This window comes from Myotis daubentonii, chromosome 5 (assembly GCF_963259705.1).
Source record: "Myotis daubentonii chromosome 5, mMyoDau2.1, whole genome shotgun sequence".
NCBI classification, from domain to species: Eukaryota; Metazoa; Chordata; class Mammalia; order Chiroptera; family Vespertilionidae; genus Myotis; species Myotis daubentonii.
In genome coordinates, this window is record NC_081844.1 from 6,343,805 (window position 1) to 6,359,972 (window position 16,168).

General features: G+C 60.7%; 1 protein-coding gene across 9 annotated transcripts; it reads right to left on the bottom strand.

Moving 5' to 3' along the window:
* Positions 1-247: 247 nt before the first annotated feature.
* Positions 248-14,798, bottom strand: CAMSAP3 (calmodulin regulated spectrin associated protein family member 3). 9 transcript variants are annotated; one of them, XM_059695705.1, is made up of 19 exons: positions 14,529-14,798; positions 9,029-9,282; positions 8,618-8,740; positions 8,447-8,542; positions 8,250-8,282; positions 7,374-7,421; positions 7,001-7,139; positions 6,135-6,295; positions 5,960-6,053; positions 5,833-5,887; positions 5,615-5,688; positions 5,214-5,283; positions 3,666-5,055; positions 2,271-2,410; positions 1,926-2,191; positions 1,492-1,591; positions 1,051-1,157; positions 856-974; positions 248-777 (listed from the first exon to the last, which is right to left on the bottom strand). In XM_059695705.1, the coding sequence occupies exons 1-19, from the start codon at positions 14,674-14,676 to the stop codon at positions 472-474; spliced, it is 3,723 nt and encodes a 1,240-aa protein (XP_059551688.1). In that variant the 5' UTR covers positions 14,677-14,798; the 3' UTR covers positions 248-471. The 9 variants fall into 9 exon arrangements, with proteins under 9 accessions (XP_059551688.1, XP_059551684.1, XP_059551685.1 ...); XM_059695701.1 differs by having other exon boundaries at positions 3,666-5,106; XM_059695702.1 differs by having other exon boundaries at positions 3,666-5,106; positions 6,135-6,274; positions 14,529-14,797.
* Between the last annotated feature and the right edge of the window lie 1,370 nt (positions 14,799-16,168).

A 16,168-nucleotide genomic window follows, 5' to 3' on the forward strand; every position in this document is an offset into this window, starting at 1 on the left:
AGGGCTGGTCAGAAGCCGCCTGTGTCCAAGAGGTCAGTAAAGGAGCTGAGAAATGGGGATGGGGATGGGGTGGGGGTGCTGGCAGGGAAGACGTGGCCTTGGCTAGAGCTGTGTCAGCGCCAGCAAGGGAGCTGAGGAGACTGGGCAGGTTCAAGAGTGAATAGGTGACAGGAAACAGTGTGGAAAACCCTCCTAGGCAGAGATCACCAGGTGCCCCAGCCAGCCTCCGAGATGCCAGCATTCAAGGTCACTTTAAATTATTTTATTCAAGAAGGTAGGGAGGACAGACAGGGGGCTAAGCTGAGCCCTGAGTCCCTGAACCTCCCAGCTCAGCCCCCACAGCAGGATGAGACGAAAATTAGAGGGTGGGGACTCCAGCCCCACCCAGACAAGGTTAGGGACAGACAGGACCCAGGAGTCCCCTCTGAATGTCCTCCGAGAGGGTGGTGGCCAAGCACCACCCGGGCAGGGCTATTTGGGGGTACTGCTACCCTTCTTGGGGGTGGTGGGCTTCTTGCTCTGCCAGAGGTGCCCCTGGATGGTGAAGGCGTCTACGCTCATGGACATGGTCTTGGCGGGGATCTGGGTGAAGCGCTTGCGGTCTGAGTTGTACTTGTAGATGCCTTCGACCATGGCGGGCGTGATGGTGCGGGGGCCGTAGCCTGCCAGCCGGGACAGTTCCTCTGTCTCCCCTGACAGAGTGTACAGGGCCCGGAACTGGCAGCTTGAGTCCCGGAAGAGGATCAGGAAGTGGTTGGCCTTGCTCTTCTCAATTTCCTGGTGGGCAGGGGAGGCCGTCAGCCAGCACAGCCAGGCCCCCACCCCTCCCGCCGAATCCCACCCCTGGGCACAGACCTCAAGAATGCGGTTCTTCTGCGGCTCGTTCACCTTGCCTGCCAGGCAGCAGTGCGACAGGGCGTTGTGGATGATGAACTTGTTGGACTTGGCGCTGGGCTCCTTGTACAGCCGGGGACCTAGGGGGCAGGGTAGTCAGCAGTGATGACCAGGGAAAAGGAGGGCCCAGCACCGGCCACCTGGAGTCCCACTCACCTGTGTATTCAGGCACTGATGCCGGCGAAGAGGCATTGCTGCCGTTCTCCCAGTCACGGCCACCAGGAAGGCGGCTTGGGGACATGAGGCCTGATGGGGACGGAGCCCTACACGGAAAGGGATGGGATGGAGATGCAGTCAGTGGGGGAGGGGAAGTGAAGCTGCCAGCCTGCAGTGGGACTAGAGATGGAACAGCCTGCATCCTCTGCAGAGGGGAGACGTGCGTGTACGCTGTACACTTCCAAGTCCATGCAGTGCCCTCGCTCTCCTGCCTCAGGCACATCCGTAGGTCCTGCCCCTCAATACAGACACTCGCCCTTGGCCTTGTAGGTGCCCTTGCAGCCATTAGTGGCAGATACACACACCCATGCCATGTCACGCTCAGAAGCTCACACGTGCACATACAGACTTGGAGAGGCCACCTGCCCCGGCCACGCTCACCGAGATGTGGACCTCTTCACGCCAAGGTTATTGGGGGCCTCGTTGGCCACTGTGGACAGGGACAGGGTAGACTGGGAGTAGACCTTGCTGAGCCGGGAACCTAGGGAGAGAGTGCATTGGATCAGACCCCACTCAAAGCCCCCTTACCTCCCGAAGTGCCCAGTGGGGCCTTGCCTGGCAGACTGGGGAGGGAATGCGAGGTCATCCCTGCCCCCAAACCCTCACCGTATGTAGCCCCGAGCAGAAATCTCGCACCCCCAAACATACCCAAGGAACTTCAACTATTAAGCCAGCTCTGCTCAACTGCCCTTACCCTACTGCAACCCCCACATCCCCAGAAGTCTTCACCTAGCAGGCAGGACAGTCCTACCTGAGACCTTCATCGCCCACATATGGCCCCTGCAGCATATCCCCCCCATCCCCCGGGTCCTCACCCAGCAAGCCACGGGCTGGGCTTCGCGCCAGGGCAGAATCATCACAGCAACCAGAGCGCGGCCGCGGGGCCCTCCGTCCACCCCGGCCTGGCCCGCCTGAGGCCCGCGGCCGCAGCACCTTGTCCAGGTCATCCATTAGCTTCAGCTGGGCCCGGCGCTCGTACTCGAGCCGTGTGAACTCCCCACGCCGGGGGCCCGCCTCTTCTTCAGCTGGGGCCCTGGCAGTGGGGGCTGGGGGGCCGGGGGCCACCTCCTCTTGGGCCAGCCTACAGGTGGAGGGAGGAAGCAGTCAGACAGGTGACGGGGTCTCTGGTGGCAGGGTCCCTGGCCTGTGCCCGGCCTCACCGTGCAGCCTCCTCCCTCTGCTGCTCTTTCTTGGCCTCCTGCCACTGTTTCCGGCGCTGCACCTCCTCCGCCCGCCGCTGCTGCCGCTCCAGCAGGCTGGCTCGCTTTTGGGCCATCTCGTCCTCAGGCTTGTCTTCATCCTGGGGGCAGGCACTGAGTCCAGCTGGTGTCTCTCCCCTGGCACAGCTACAGTCTGACCAGTCAGCCCAGCCCGCCAGCCACTCACCTGTACTTGCGGTTTTGTGATTGTTCTAAAGGTATTTAGTTGGCGCCCACGTTATGCAGAGCCCCATGTGCTGGGTACTGACACACGGGCAGGGCAGACCTGGGTGCTGCTCCCATAAGGCACTAGCCCAGTGGGGAAGGCAGTGTGATACCACAGCGACCGGCAGCTGCCAGTCTACATGTAGAGAGGCACCAAGCAAGGCTTCCTGAAGGCAGCAACCCAGAGGAGGAGGGTGGAGAGCAGAGGGAACGAGTACAAAGGCCCTGAGGCCAGCACAAGCCTCGCAAGCATGTGGGGCGGCAGGAGGCTGGTCGGGGACGCGGAGCTGGGAGAATGGCATTGCACAGGGTCAGGCTGGGCCTAAGGACTGGCTTTAATTGTAAGGGCAAAGGGTTTTAACAGGACAGTGGCAAGGACCAATCTGCACTTTTTGAAAATCTCTGGCTGCTCAGTTGGAAATGGCCAGGTACTTGGGAGAGGAGGTCAGTGTATACCAGTCAAAATATAACTGCAGCCCGGCCGGTGTGGCTCAGTGGTTGAGCATCAACCTATGAACCAGGAGGTCATAGTTCAATTCCCAGTCAGGGTACATGCCTGGGTTGTGGGCTCCATCCCCAGTGTGGGGGCGTGCAGGAGGCAGCCGATCAATGAGTCTCATCATTGATGTTTCTCCCTCTCCCTTCCTCTCTGAAATCAATTTAAAAAAAAATCTGTTTTTAAAATGTGACGGCAGGTGTGCAGATGAGAGGTGGTGGCCCAGGCTGGGGTGCCATGAGGATGAAGAGTAACGGGATATAGGACAGGGACAGGAAGGGGAACTGGCAAGGCCACTGGGAAGGAAACAGCAGGAGGGGAAGGAGATGTCATTGAAGACCCTTGCCCAATGTGTCCGTTTTGTCCATCACCCACCCATCTATCCATCTGCACACCCCATCTGTCTGTCTACCCATCTACCCTCTGTGTGTCCACACACCCCACCTATCTGTCCATTTGGCCGCACACACTTGCCCACTCCCATGTGGCTACCTAGCCCCCATCCACCCACCTTCTATCCATCCACTAACTCCATCTATTTGTCCACCCACCGGTCCAGCAACCCACCCCCGCACCTCCCCACGCCCTGACCATCCATCCATGCATCCCTGGCCCCACCCGCTAAGGTGGCTCACCTTGTAGAAGAAGCCCAGCCCAGAGCGGGGAACTCCCTCTGAAGAACCGTCTTCCTCTAAGGAATCATCAGCATCAGGGGGGCTCCCATCCCCCTCATTCTCGGCCGAGGGCTCTTCCAAACTGCCCAGTGGGATCTCAATGAGGCCCGGCCTGGCCATGGGCTCCTCTGGAGGTGGCCCTTCTGCCAGGAGGATGGAGGAGCGCGTCTGCATGGGCACCTGGCTCGGCGAGAACTTACGCAGGTGGGGGAGGCTGTCTACATCGTGGGGGGGTGTGAGCACCCTTGTCAGGGGCGCCAGTCGTAGCTCCGCTGGCCGCGCATGCTTCGGGCTGCGGGGTGTTGGGCTGGGACCAGGCCCGGGGCTGCGCCGGACAGCGGGGGCTCGCCGCGTAGGGCTGGCAGATGCAGCTTTGGGACTCATCGTGGGGGCAGGGATGACCCACGAAGCAGGAGGTGGGGTGGGTCCGGGGGCTTCGGGCGGGGCCAGGAGCCGCTGCTGCTGGTCTGTGAGCCTCTGCATATCCCGCTGCAATGAGCTCAGTGCAGCGCTCAGCTTGCTGACTGCCCGGTTATAGTCCCCCAGACCCTCGGGGGGCACTGGGCCCAGTTCTGGTGAGAATGTCACTGCCTTGGGCCGTGGGGACGGCTCACCCTGGCCCTCCCCCGCTGGCCGCTCCCCACCAGGGGCAGGGCCTGCCTCGGCCTCCACCTCGGCCTCGGCCTCCCCTCCGGCCTCCCGTGGCTGCACCTGCAGGAAGGCGCTCTTGCCCAGTCGCTGGCGGTGCTTGGCAAAGATAGCTTCTATCCGTCGTTTCTGAGCCTCGATGGCCCGCCGCTTCTCCTCCAGCCGGGCTCCAAGCTCACTCATCTCTGAGCTCAGGGCCGCTGGTTCCGCTGGGGTGGACACCGGGGAGCCCGCTCCGGCCTCGGCCTCGGCCTTCACCAGCTGTTTCTTGCGTTCAGCAAAGCTGGTCATCTTCACTTCAGAGTTGCTGGCAGCTGAGGCTGAAGGCCCCACCTTCGGGGAGCCTTCCGACAGGGCCGGTGGATTCAGTACCTCCCCTGCCAGGCCGGGAGACAGTTTTGAGGGGCCCTCGAGGTGGGGCAAGTAGGCAGGTGCTTTGTCGGGTGGGTAGGGGGAGACCAGCGGGGGTTTGGAGGGCCCCTCAGGTGAGTGGAGGTAGAAGCTGCCATCAGCAGCCCCGTCTGGGAGTAGCCGGGGCTCGGCGCTGTGGATGATCTGCAGGGCCTCCTCGATGGTAGGCAGGTCTCCAGGCTCCGGGGGTGGGTGGGCAGGGGCCAGGGCCGGCACAGGGCGCGGGGGGCCCAGGCTGTCTGAGCTGACAGAGCGGAGTAGGACCGGGTCTCCCATGACGACATCCACGTCGCTGTCCAGGCCAAAGGGGGTGCTGAATGACACAGCCTGGGAAAGGGGGCGGCTGGGCGGCCAGAGGGAGGGGTCAGCCCCTGGGTCAAGCCCCGGCTCCACCCCAGCCCCAACCTGGCCCAGCCCTCTCCACTGCCCAGGCCCTTGAGATGCACTCACCTGAGCTGCCGGTTCCAGGCCTTGCCCAGGGCCTCCATATGGGACATGGATGGGGAGGACTTCAGTGAGCCTGGGGAGGGTTGGGGAGGGGTCACTTGGTGGTCACTATGGGGGGGCGGGGTCACTCACTGGTCACTAGGGGGCGGGGTCACTGGGGACCATGGGTGGGGTTGGCCAGGGGGTCTCACTGGGTGAGTCACCCATGGGTCATTATGTGGATGGATAGCTGGGGGCCACTTAATGTTATTAGGAAGTCCTGTTGAGCCACTGGGTCAGTGTGGGGGTCAATGCGTGTTACCATGTGCCAAAGAGACCCAATGGAGGGGTCACAGGGTGACAACATGAATTCAGCTGGGCAGTCTTTTGGGCGGGGGTTTCCCGGGACATCCCTGTGCCCTCACCTGTGGATCCTCGGAGTGGGGACTGGGGGCCACCAGGTGACAGGAGTGAATGGCGGAAGTTGAAGACAGGAGAACTGCCAAGAGATGCACGTCAGCCATGGGACCCCTCCCTCACCTCTCCCGGGGTAGAGCAGAGCATCCCTGAGGCCTGTCCCAGTGACCAGCGGGAGGAGGCGCCCGTCACGGCTGTGGACTCTCACCCAATGGGAAAAGCGTACCTACTGCCACTGCTGTTCTGAGGGGTGGAGGCCTCTGTGGCCTGGGGGGAGGCGGCTGCAGCAGAGAGAGGAGGGTCAGTCAGAGCGTGGCCCCCACCCCCCACCTGGACCCCGGGCTGGGCCTCACCGTGACCGTCAGGCAGGTCCTTGGCCTGCACGAAGTCAGGTTTCAGCACCTCAAAGCACATGAACATCTCAGCCAACAGCACCACCAGGTTGATCTGGAAGCGGAAGGCAGGGTCAGCCCAGGGGACATCATGGTCCTGGATGCCCACATGCCCACATGCCCGAAATGGCCTTACCTTGAGGGGTGGTGGCACATAAAGCAGGTCCTCCAGGGACAGGGGGCAACCACGAGGAAGGCGGGAGGCGCAGAAATCCTGCACCAGCTGGAGGTTGTACAGACTGTCCGCCACCGACATGGGGTCCTTGAGGCACACCTCTGTGGGGACAGAGTGCCGGTCTGAGAAGGAGAAGGGGCCCCGGGAAAAGGAGGCCTCCGGTGGGTCTAGTGCCAGGCGCCGTCACCAGGCGGTACTGGGACAGGCTGTTCCTCAGGTCTCTCACGGCCACTTCCAAAACCTAGGGCACTAGTCCCCCAAGGACTCAACTCAAAATGCTTTCCCTGCCTGGCTGGTGTGGCTCAGTGGCTGGGTGTCCTCCATGCACCGAAAGGCTGCCATGGTTCCATTCCGGTCAGGGCACATGCCCAGGTTGTGGGCTCAATCCCCAGGAGGGGGTGTGCAGGAGTCTCACTCTGGCATCGATGTTTCTCTCCCTCTCCCTTCCTCTCTCTCTAAAAATCTTTAAAAAACCCCAAGCTTTTCCTGATTACCCAGCACCCTCTGGGCACCTGACATCAGGAATGTTCCTCCAGATGAACTGGCTGTCTTTCTCTCCAAACTAGAATGTGAGCCACTGGATCCTGGCCTCTAAAATGAAGTATGGTACACAGTTCACGCTAGGAATATTTGCTGCAGGAGTGAGTCATATAAAGCTCAGAAAAGTTTAGACACTTATGTGAAGTCACACAGCGAATTAGGGGAAGAGGTTAAACCCAGGTCTGCCGATTCCGGAAGCTGCACTCACAGTGGCTGCACCACACTGGGAACCGACGCCTGGACGCTGGGCTCCGGGGAGGGCGTCTGGCCCAGGCCCATTCACTCACCCTCAAGCCTCAACAGCTGGGGACAATAGCAGTGGATTGTGGCGGCCAGTGCGGCCCCACTGGCCAGGTCCTGGAGGCCAGTCACGGTGGGAAAGCAGGGGGCACATCGGGCCACAGTGCGGTCCTTGCGATACCGGATCTGCGGGTGGGAGTCAGGTCAGGTCAGAGGTCAGGCTGGCCCTCGGGTTAGTGGTCATGCAGGCGGGGCAGGGAAGACTGGGGTTTCCGCCACGAGGGGGGTCCCAGAGCCAGAGTGAGGGCCAGCCTGGAGCGGGGAGGGCAGCAGCAAGGCAGAGGAGGTGTCTTCGAGCAGCCAGGCCAGCAGTGGGGGCCGGGGCAGGGGCCCTGGGACCTGGGGTGGGGGATACATTACCATGGGGGGTTTGCTCCCCGACTCCTTCAAACAGAAGGCAATTGCGTGCTGGGGGGAGAGGAGCAGCCGTCAGCGGGGCGGGAGGGGTGCTGACTTGCTGGGCACCCAAGCACACCTCCGGGAGCAGGGGGAGGAAAGCCCGGAGCCCAGTCCTGAGCCCGTGGCCGTCCAGCTCCCCGACTGCACTCTGGCCGGCTTTGGGGACCCCAGCTCCTCCCAGCCTGAAGGGACCCCACAGAGCAGCCTCCATGCAGGGAATCCTCCCCCCACAAAAGACCCAGGCCCAGCTCAGGGAAAGGAAGCAGGTAAGCAAAAGGACAGGAACCCCCAACCTAAGCCAAGGCTGGGGAAAGAGGCCCTGGAGTGAGAGAAGGCAGGGACCCCAGCCAGCCCAAGGCCTCCCCTACACTCAGCGGTCACTTTCCCCTTGTGCTTCAGGGATGGGCACCTCCCACCCCCAAAGGTGAGATGGATCCCCAGGAAGCTGGAGTCTCAGGAAGAATCTGCCACCTTCTGGGTGTGGGCCTTCCTCTTGGCCAGAAGGGGTCTCCTCCACGCGCCTGCCCCACTGGGTCAGGACCATGTGTCTGATGGGCTGGGCCCTCCTTCAGAGACAGAAGGACTCCCTGCCTCAGCTCATTTCCCAGCTAACAGGGAGTTCTACCCTGTGACTGATGGGAGGGGAGGGGGCTGCCCGCTCAGTGAACAGCAGAGCGTTCCCTCTTCTCTTGGTTCACAGAGGGGTTCCCTGTCCCCCAGGGCTGGGGTCACACCTCCTTTGCTCACAGCCAGGGGAGGTAGGAGGAGGAGGAGACAGGCAGACAGACACAGAGCGACAAGCAGGCAGGCAGATGGGGCAGAGAGGGCCCCACTTACAGGAACCAGCTTCCAGTACCAGCGTGTGGGGCACTGACGCCAGAGGCAGAGATGAGAGGAGCAGGCACAGGGAGGGGAGGGGAGGAGGGAGAGGGAGGAAGACAGAGTCACCTCTAACACCCTCAGTGCAGGAACCCCGTTCTGCCCACCCCGCCCGTGACTGTCTGTCCTTCCGTCCACCTACTGCCCAGCCTCACCGAGGGCTGCGCGGGGGCCGCCCCCTCTGCGGGCGCTGCGGGCGCTGCTCTCCGGGCGGCCTCCTGCTCTGTCTTCTCCTGCAGCCGCCGGATAGTCTGGGGGGCCAGGAGGGGTCAGTGCTCTGGTCACAGCAATCCTGCCCCCCCCCATCCTGGCCCGGCCCCACCTACCGTGTCCACCCAGAAAAGGAGCTTGTGCTCCAAGCTGGCCAGGGCCAAGGGACTGGGCAGCGTCTTTGTCCACTCCAAGGCGAAGGCAACCATGAGGGCGTCGATGACGGCGAGGTGGGCTCCCTGTGGGGACAAGGCCCGCGGGTGAAGGGGAGCAGCTGGAAGCGGGAGGGGCTAGCGGGGCAGGGGTCCCTGGAAGAGCCCCTCTGGTGGGCTGGGCTTTGAGGTCAGATGCCAGGCCTTAGGCTCTGGGGGGGCATGTAGGCAAGTCCTCCAGGGCCATAGGCGTGTCTTTTGGACCCACGCCGGGTGGGAGGAGTATTGATGGGAGGAACCTGGCCGGGGAGGAGCCTTTGGGGGAGGAGCCTGGCCTGGTGGGTGGAGCCCCCGAGTCTGGTGGGCGGGGCCTACCATCAGGACAGGCTGGTGTCTCAGGTCGGCCTCCTGCACCGGGCGCTCGGGCAGTGCGGGCACCGTGCCCCTCCGCGCCAGCAGGGCCAGCAGAGCGGAAGGGCCGGGGGGCGCCTCCAGCTGCGGCAGCGCCTGGCGCCAGGCCCGGCAGTACAGCTCGGCCGACAGCAGCAGCCGCGTCACCGGCGGCTTCACGTGCTCCTGCGCGTACTGGTCCGTGTAGAAGGGCTCCCACAGCTCCGCGGGCACGTGCTCTGCGGGAGGGAGGGTGAGGGCAGGTCAGGGCCACGAGCCCCCCCCACCCCCCCACCCCCCCACACACAGGATGGCACCGAGAAGGGAGAGTCGGGACCTGGCTAAGACAGGAGAGCAAGTGGAGGAGTTTGCAGAGGAGGCGATGGTGTCCAGGCAGGAGGGCGGCCATGCAAGCACAGGTCAGGGCGGAAGACAGCAGTGCCTGGGGGAGGGCCGGCTGGGGGAGGTCTTTGGGGGTTTGGGGGGAGGACAGTAACAATACAACATGCCTAACCGCCTCCCTGCAGGCTCCTTCACACCTGCAGCCCAGGGACCAGCAGCCGGGGAGCAAGTGGGAACTCCAAAACCCAGGCACCGTGAACAGCAACCTGCCTAGGGCAGGCCACGCAGCTGGGCAGTGAAGGGCCTGGCTCTCAAGTCCAGGCCTTCAGCGGACACCCTCAGCTGGGAGGCTGGGGGGCTGAGCTGGCAGGGCACCAAACGGGTGAGGTGGACAGACTGCAGACACCCTGGGGGGCGGCGGAGTCAGGGGTCTGACTTTGGTGACTGAAGGGAGGAGGGAGAGGAGAAGGGGGTGCCAGGCCCCATCGGCCTGAGAGGAAGACGGGAAGAGAGGGTGTGACAGGCAGGTGCGGGAGGCTCAGTGTGAGGGGCTGGGGCTTAGAACAGGGAGATGAGGCCCCAGAAGAGCCACGCAGACCTGAGTGAGGCAGCAGAGTCGGGAGAGGCTTAAGGGAGCCCGCGTGGGCCTCAAGTAGGACCCAAGGGTAGAGAGACCCAAGAAGGCTGGGGAGAGGGGCCTGAGGCCAACCGGGACCTGCCTCGCGGGCTCTTCCAGGAGGCCCAACGCTTATCCAACCAGAGATGCTCTGTGTGTGGGGCTCTGTGTGTGTCTGAAAGAACAGGGGCAGGATTCTAGTGCTTAGAACACTCGAACCTGGCCAGGCCTTCCTCTGGTTCCCATCACAGGCCGCGAGCATCCTGCCTCCAGCCCCTCCCTGGCGGGCCTTCCCCACCCCCTAAAATCACACCGGACCTTTCCACTCAGCGCCCCACCTCTGGAGAGCTGTGCCTGTCCTCTGCCCCTCTCAGCTCAGCTCCTTGAAAGACAAGTTCTCCAGGCTTCACTCCTTCCAGCCCACCCCCACCCAACCTCCCAGATCTGGCTCCTCCCCTGCCAGCTCCCAGCCTCCTCAAGGCCGGGGCCATCCAACACGCACCGTGGGCTCTGGGCTCGTATCTCGCCTGGGCTCTCTGCCCGGGGCCTCCTCTGGAAGCTTCCTCCCCCAGCACCTCCCGGTTTCCCACCACTGACAGCCCCTCCACACCTGCCCCTTCACGGCAGAGCTCCTGGCAGCTCTGTCTCAGCGGCCTCGTAAACGGACATGCCCCCCGCCCCCCACCCCCACACTACAATGACCTCCGTTACCATCTGAGCACCTGCTGTAACCTTGGCATCTCCCAGAATCCTTAGCATCTTGCTTCAAACCTGTTCCTTCTCTCTGTTCCCACTGCAGTGAGAAATCACCATCCCTCCTTCATTCAATCAATTCTGACCTCCTGGCATCTTTCAAAGCCAAACCCTCCTCCCTGTCTCTCCAGCTCCTACTCGTTTCCTGCTCCCATCCACAAAAATTAAACAAGTTTCTTTTCCGCGGGACTTGTCAGGGCCTTCAAAATGAAACCATGAGGAGAGACACTGCCACAGATAGCTAATGTTTAACAAGCACTTCCCCTGTGCCAGTGTGCCTCCACCTCTCTCTATTGGCATTTGGGGCGGGTAATTCTTTGTGTTCGGCAAGGGGTGGGGTGAGCTGTCCTGTCTCCAGACAGTGCCAAATGTCCCCTGAGGGCCGAAGCCAGCCCCCACCCCCCTCTGGTCAAGGCCCACTGCTCTATGCTCTAAAATGTTTATTAAGCATTTACTGTAGAACAGTGCTATCCCACAGAAATGTAGTGCAAGTCATATATGTAGTTTTAAATTTCCTAATAGCCATATTTAAAAAGTAGAAACAAGCAACATTAATTTAGCAATACATTTAACCTAATATACAGTTTATCCTTGAACAACATGCGTTTGAACTGGATGGGTCCATGTATACATGGATTTTTTTTCAATAAATACTATAAATGCATCTTCTCTTCCCTATGATTTCTTTTTTTAAAAAAATATATATTTCTTTATTGGTTTCAGAGAGGAAGGGAGAAGGAGAGAGAGATAGAAACATCAATGATGAGAGAGAATCATTGATCGGCTGCCTCCTGCACACCCCCACTGGGGATTGAGCCCGCAACCCGGGCATGTGCCCTTGGCCAGAATCGAACCTGGGACCCTTCAGTCCGCAGGCCGATGCTCTATCCACTGAGCCAAGCCGGCTAGGGCCCCTATGATTTCTTTCTTTTCTCTCGCTCACTGTATTATAAGAATACAATACATAATACATAGAACATACAAAATACATGCTACTCGATTGTTTATGTTATCAGTAAGGCTTCCAGTCAACAGTAGGCTAATGTAGTTAAATTTCTGGGGCGTCAGAAGTTATCCACAGCCCTAGGCAACCAAGCGATGTGCCTTTCCCACATCGTTGTTTCTCTTCCTCTCCCCTCCTCTCCCTCTCCCTTCTGGTGTCTCTAAAAATCAATGGAAAAAATATCCCTGGGTGGGTGAGGATTAACAACAACACAACAAGTTACCACAGCGGCCCAACTGTGCCCCTGGCCCCTGTGCTGTTCAGGGGTCCCCTGTACCTTCAAAACATTGTCATTTCAACACGGACTCGACATAAAAACACCGTCATGAGATACAGCATGGGGGGTGGCACCACGTCTTCGGAAGCCTTGGTGTATGTTACATTAACAGCGCACCGTGGTCCAGTCCAGCAGGCTTCGCGGCTGCCACGGGACGGTGACTCCAAGCACCACTAGCATGCATTTACGCCACGACGACCTTCGTCCATTTGGTCATTAGTCTTACAGGACTTACATCCTTACCCCCACTGCGCAGGTGAGAAAGCGTAGCGCGCCGGCTGACGGAACCTGCCAAAGCTCACACGGCTAGTAACCCGCAGAGCTGACCTAAGCCCAGCTCCCTGTGCAACACACTGATACCAGGCACGGGGACTGCATGTGCTGTTTCCAAACTTGCTTAAAGATGGCGCCCTTTCTGTCTTCTCTCTGAGCTCCAGTTCTGCTGGGTCCGCCTGCCAGACTGCTGCAGCCTCCTCACACCTGTGCCTTGGGGTCACCAGACCCCCCTTCCCCAGCCACGACTCCCCCTGGGCACTGGCACTTCTGATCTCATCCTGTCAGTCCCCAAACACGGTCTACACTCCCCAGGGCCCTCAGATCCCACCCAGGGCCCGAGAGCCCTCCTGTCTCACCTGCCTCCCCATCCTCAGCCTCCCTCGGTGACCACCAGGACCCCCATGTCCTGGGAGAACTCCTCCTTGGTCCCTACCCCATGCCTCAGCACGTGGGATCCCCCCCCACCCCCCGCACATTCATATGCATACTTCAAGGTTCAAGTCCTCCTTCTGAGGAGGGCTCCCTGTTCCTCCCCTCCCTGGAAGATTTCAGGGATCTCCCCGCTCCCTGGGCTCTGCTGCACCCCCTCTACTCACCACTCACGGCAGCAACGATACGGTTTTATGTGCCGTACCCCACTCTCCCACATCCAAGCCCCAATCCATCCGGAACACCCAGCACTGGCCTGGCACCCAGAGCTCATGAACCCAGCAGAGTTCTGTTCCCACTTTCCTGTCGGGGCCTGGTGCCCCCGCTTCCTCAGGCCTCTGCTTAGAGGCGGTGGGTGGGGAAGACCTCGGGGAGGGTGTCACAGCGCAGGGAGCTGGGTCGTGCGTCTCCTCAGGGACCTCACTTTCCTTTCTGTGAAATGGGATAGTAATTTCTGCTGTCCGCTGGCCAGGGGACAATGAATACCATAATATTATTAAATAAAAACATCATACCGACGCCGGCAGCAGTAAGAGCGAGCACCCACGTAGCGGCACTGTGTGCCAGGCACAGAGCAGGGATTCTGGGGCCGGGCTCTCTGCCTCCAGCAGCCCTGAGAAGGCCCTGACTGGGATTCCACTCATTCTTGCACTGTCCTGGTGCAGTGGGTCCCACAGACACTTGCGAAACAGGTCAGTGAGGAATGCCTTCTTTTACAGAAGGGAAATGGGAGCTTAGAGGCTGGGAGAATCAGTCCACAGTGTGGTGGAGCCAGGACTCAACCCTACTCTGATCCCCAAAGGTGAGTTCTCTATGGCCTCATCACCTGGGATGTGAGGGGCTGGGGCCGCCTGAGTCTGTTTCCACCAACCACCTTTCTTCCTCAAGCAGGTCCCTGGGGCAAGCAGGCCCCGGAGCGGGCGGGCCCTCATGCCAGGGTGCAGGGAGCCGAGAAGAGGCAGGCTTGAGCGGAACCAGGAGAGGGGCAGCGATCACGGGACCCACACCCAGAACAGGTTGATCTGGGAAGGCCACTGAGGGAGGAGGGGCTGTGCCCAACTGCTGCCAAGACCAGTGGGCAGGGCAAGTGGGTGGGCAGGGCGTCCCCACAGGAAGGCCTGGTCCTTAATTAACCCCTTCTTCCCCATGGGCAGGCCCTCGCTCCCAGCTCTGGCAAGTGGCCCTGCCGGAGCCCGCCCAGGGCCGCCAATGCTGGGGACCTACCTACCCACATCCCCCCTCCACCCGACTTCTTCACACCTGGGCCCTGCCACAGGCGATCTTGGACAAGCCATTTCCCTTCCACTGGGCTCCCGGCCTCCTCGGCGAAATGGGGCAATAAGTCACAGCTGCCAGCCAGGGCCTGGCCGGGGCGGTGGGGGCGAAAGAAGGGGTTCCCGGAGCTCCCCGCGCCGCCCGCAGCGCCGGCGGGGCGTCGGCGGCTGTGTGTCCGGGCCTCCGGGAGTGTGTCCGGGTGTGAATTGGGGGTCCTCGCGCGCAGGATGCGAGTGTGTAAAGGGGAGGAGGGCGTGCAAGACAAGGCCCGCACTGGAGCCCCCGGCGGCGCGCAGACACCGCCCCGCTCACCTGGGACCCCGACATCGGGGTCTAGGCGCGGAGCCGGGCCGCCGGCCCCACCCCCACCGCGCTCCCGCCGCGGGGCGACCAAAGTCCACGGCCCGGGCCGAGCAGCCAGCGGAGGCCCGGGGACCCCGGCGGCCCGGCTATTGTTCCCACGTCCCCGACCTCCCAGGCCCGCCCTCCGCACCTGCCGCCCGCCAGCGGGTACCTGCGCCCCCGAACGCGGCCCGCAGCACCCACGCCAGGCTGGCCGCTGCCTTGGCCCGCGAGAAATCGTACTGGTCCAGCGACTTGATCTCGGGGACCAGGAAGGTCCTCCGCAGCGGCCCGGGCCCGGGGGGCGCCGCCTCCACCATGGCGCTGCCGGGGCTGCGGCGCCCGCTCCGCGCCGGTCGGCTGCGCTGCGCTGCGCTCCACCCGGGGCGCCGCCGCCGCCGCCGCCGCAGCCTCCAGCCAGGTGCGGCCGCCGGCGTTCGCGACGCTGCGTCGGCCCCGCCCCGGGGCGGAGCCCAGGTGCGCCCCGCCCCCGCCCGGTGCCCGCGCCTCGCCCGGTCCCCGCCGCAGGGTGGGGCGGAGGCTGCGGAGCAGCGTGCGCGCGCGCTCGGGGGCGCGCATGTGTGCGTGCTTGTGAGCGCACTGGAGAGGATGGGGGACCCTGTGCTGTGAATGTGTGTGCTGGCCCGAGTGCGTGTCCTTAGATGCGAGCGCGAGCATTGGCGCGGGCTCGTCCTCCCGTGGGTGCACCTGTTCCTGACTGTTACGGACATACAGAAATGCGTGCACTTACCTGTGTGTGTCCCTGAATGTACTTAGGTGCTGACGGGTGTATTTGAGGATGTCTGCGGGTGCGCATAGGTGTGTGGGGGTGTCCGTGTTTTTCTTGTGTGTTGTGTGTATGAGGATCCGTACTGTGTAGGTCTGTGTCCTGAGGATATAGGAGTGGTGAGTGTGTGTGTGTGTGTCTGTGTCGGTGTCTTTGTGAGTGTGTGTATTTGTGAACACCTAAATGTACTTGTGTTTTGTACAAAGGTTTGATTAAGGCCAATGAAGGAATATCGGAGGGACACCGAGAGTGTGTGTACTTGTGACTACTTGTGTCAATGAGTGTATTTGAATGGCTGCTACTGGGTACAGTTGCAAATATCTGCATGTGCATTTGTGGTATCAACAGACTTTGTTGAGGCTCCAATTGTGTGTAGATGGGGATGTATGTGTGTCCACGTGTATTTGTATATGAGCATTTGAGTGTGGTGTGTGCACATATGTGTGTATGTGGGACTGTATTTTTATGCAACATGTATTTACATGAGTGTATTTGTGGGTGACGGCACTTGCATAATGGTGTCAGTCTCGAGTGACAGGATATGTAAACTGTGGAAGTGGGTATAATTGTGTAAGAATGTCCATATCTGGATGCATTTATTAGTGTGCACATTTATTTAGGAATTGCGTATTGTGTGAGTAAATATATTTGTGTGCTATGAGTCTGATTGTATGTCAGCATGGAGGTGTGTGTGAATATAGTTGTGTACATAGTGCGTGTTACTGGGTATATTTCTACTAGTAAATGTCTGGGTATATTCCTGTTTGTGGATATTTGTTTAATATTTGCTTGTGAGTTCCATTGTGTGTTTGCATCAAAACATCTGCTGTGTGCCTCTTAGCTGTGTGTGACAGTGAGTGCACAGTGTTTGTGTGCCAGGTCTTTGTGGGCCTGTATGTCTAGGGGTGTTTTTCTGGGTGTAATTGTGTACGTATAAGTATACGTATGTGTTAGGGCTTGTATGTTATTTGTTTATATGAGTTATTTGTTTATATGACATGTATCACTTTCTGAGCGTATTTGTG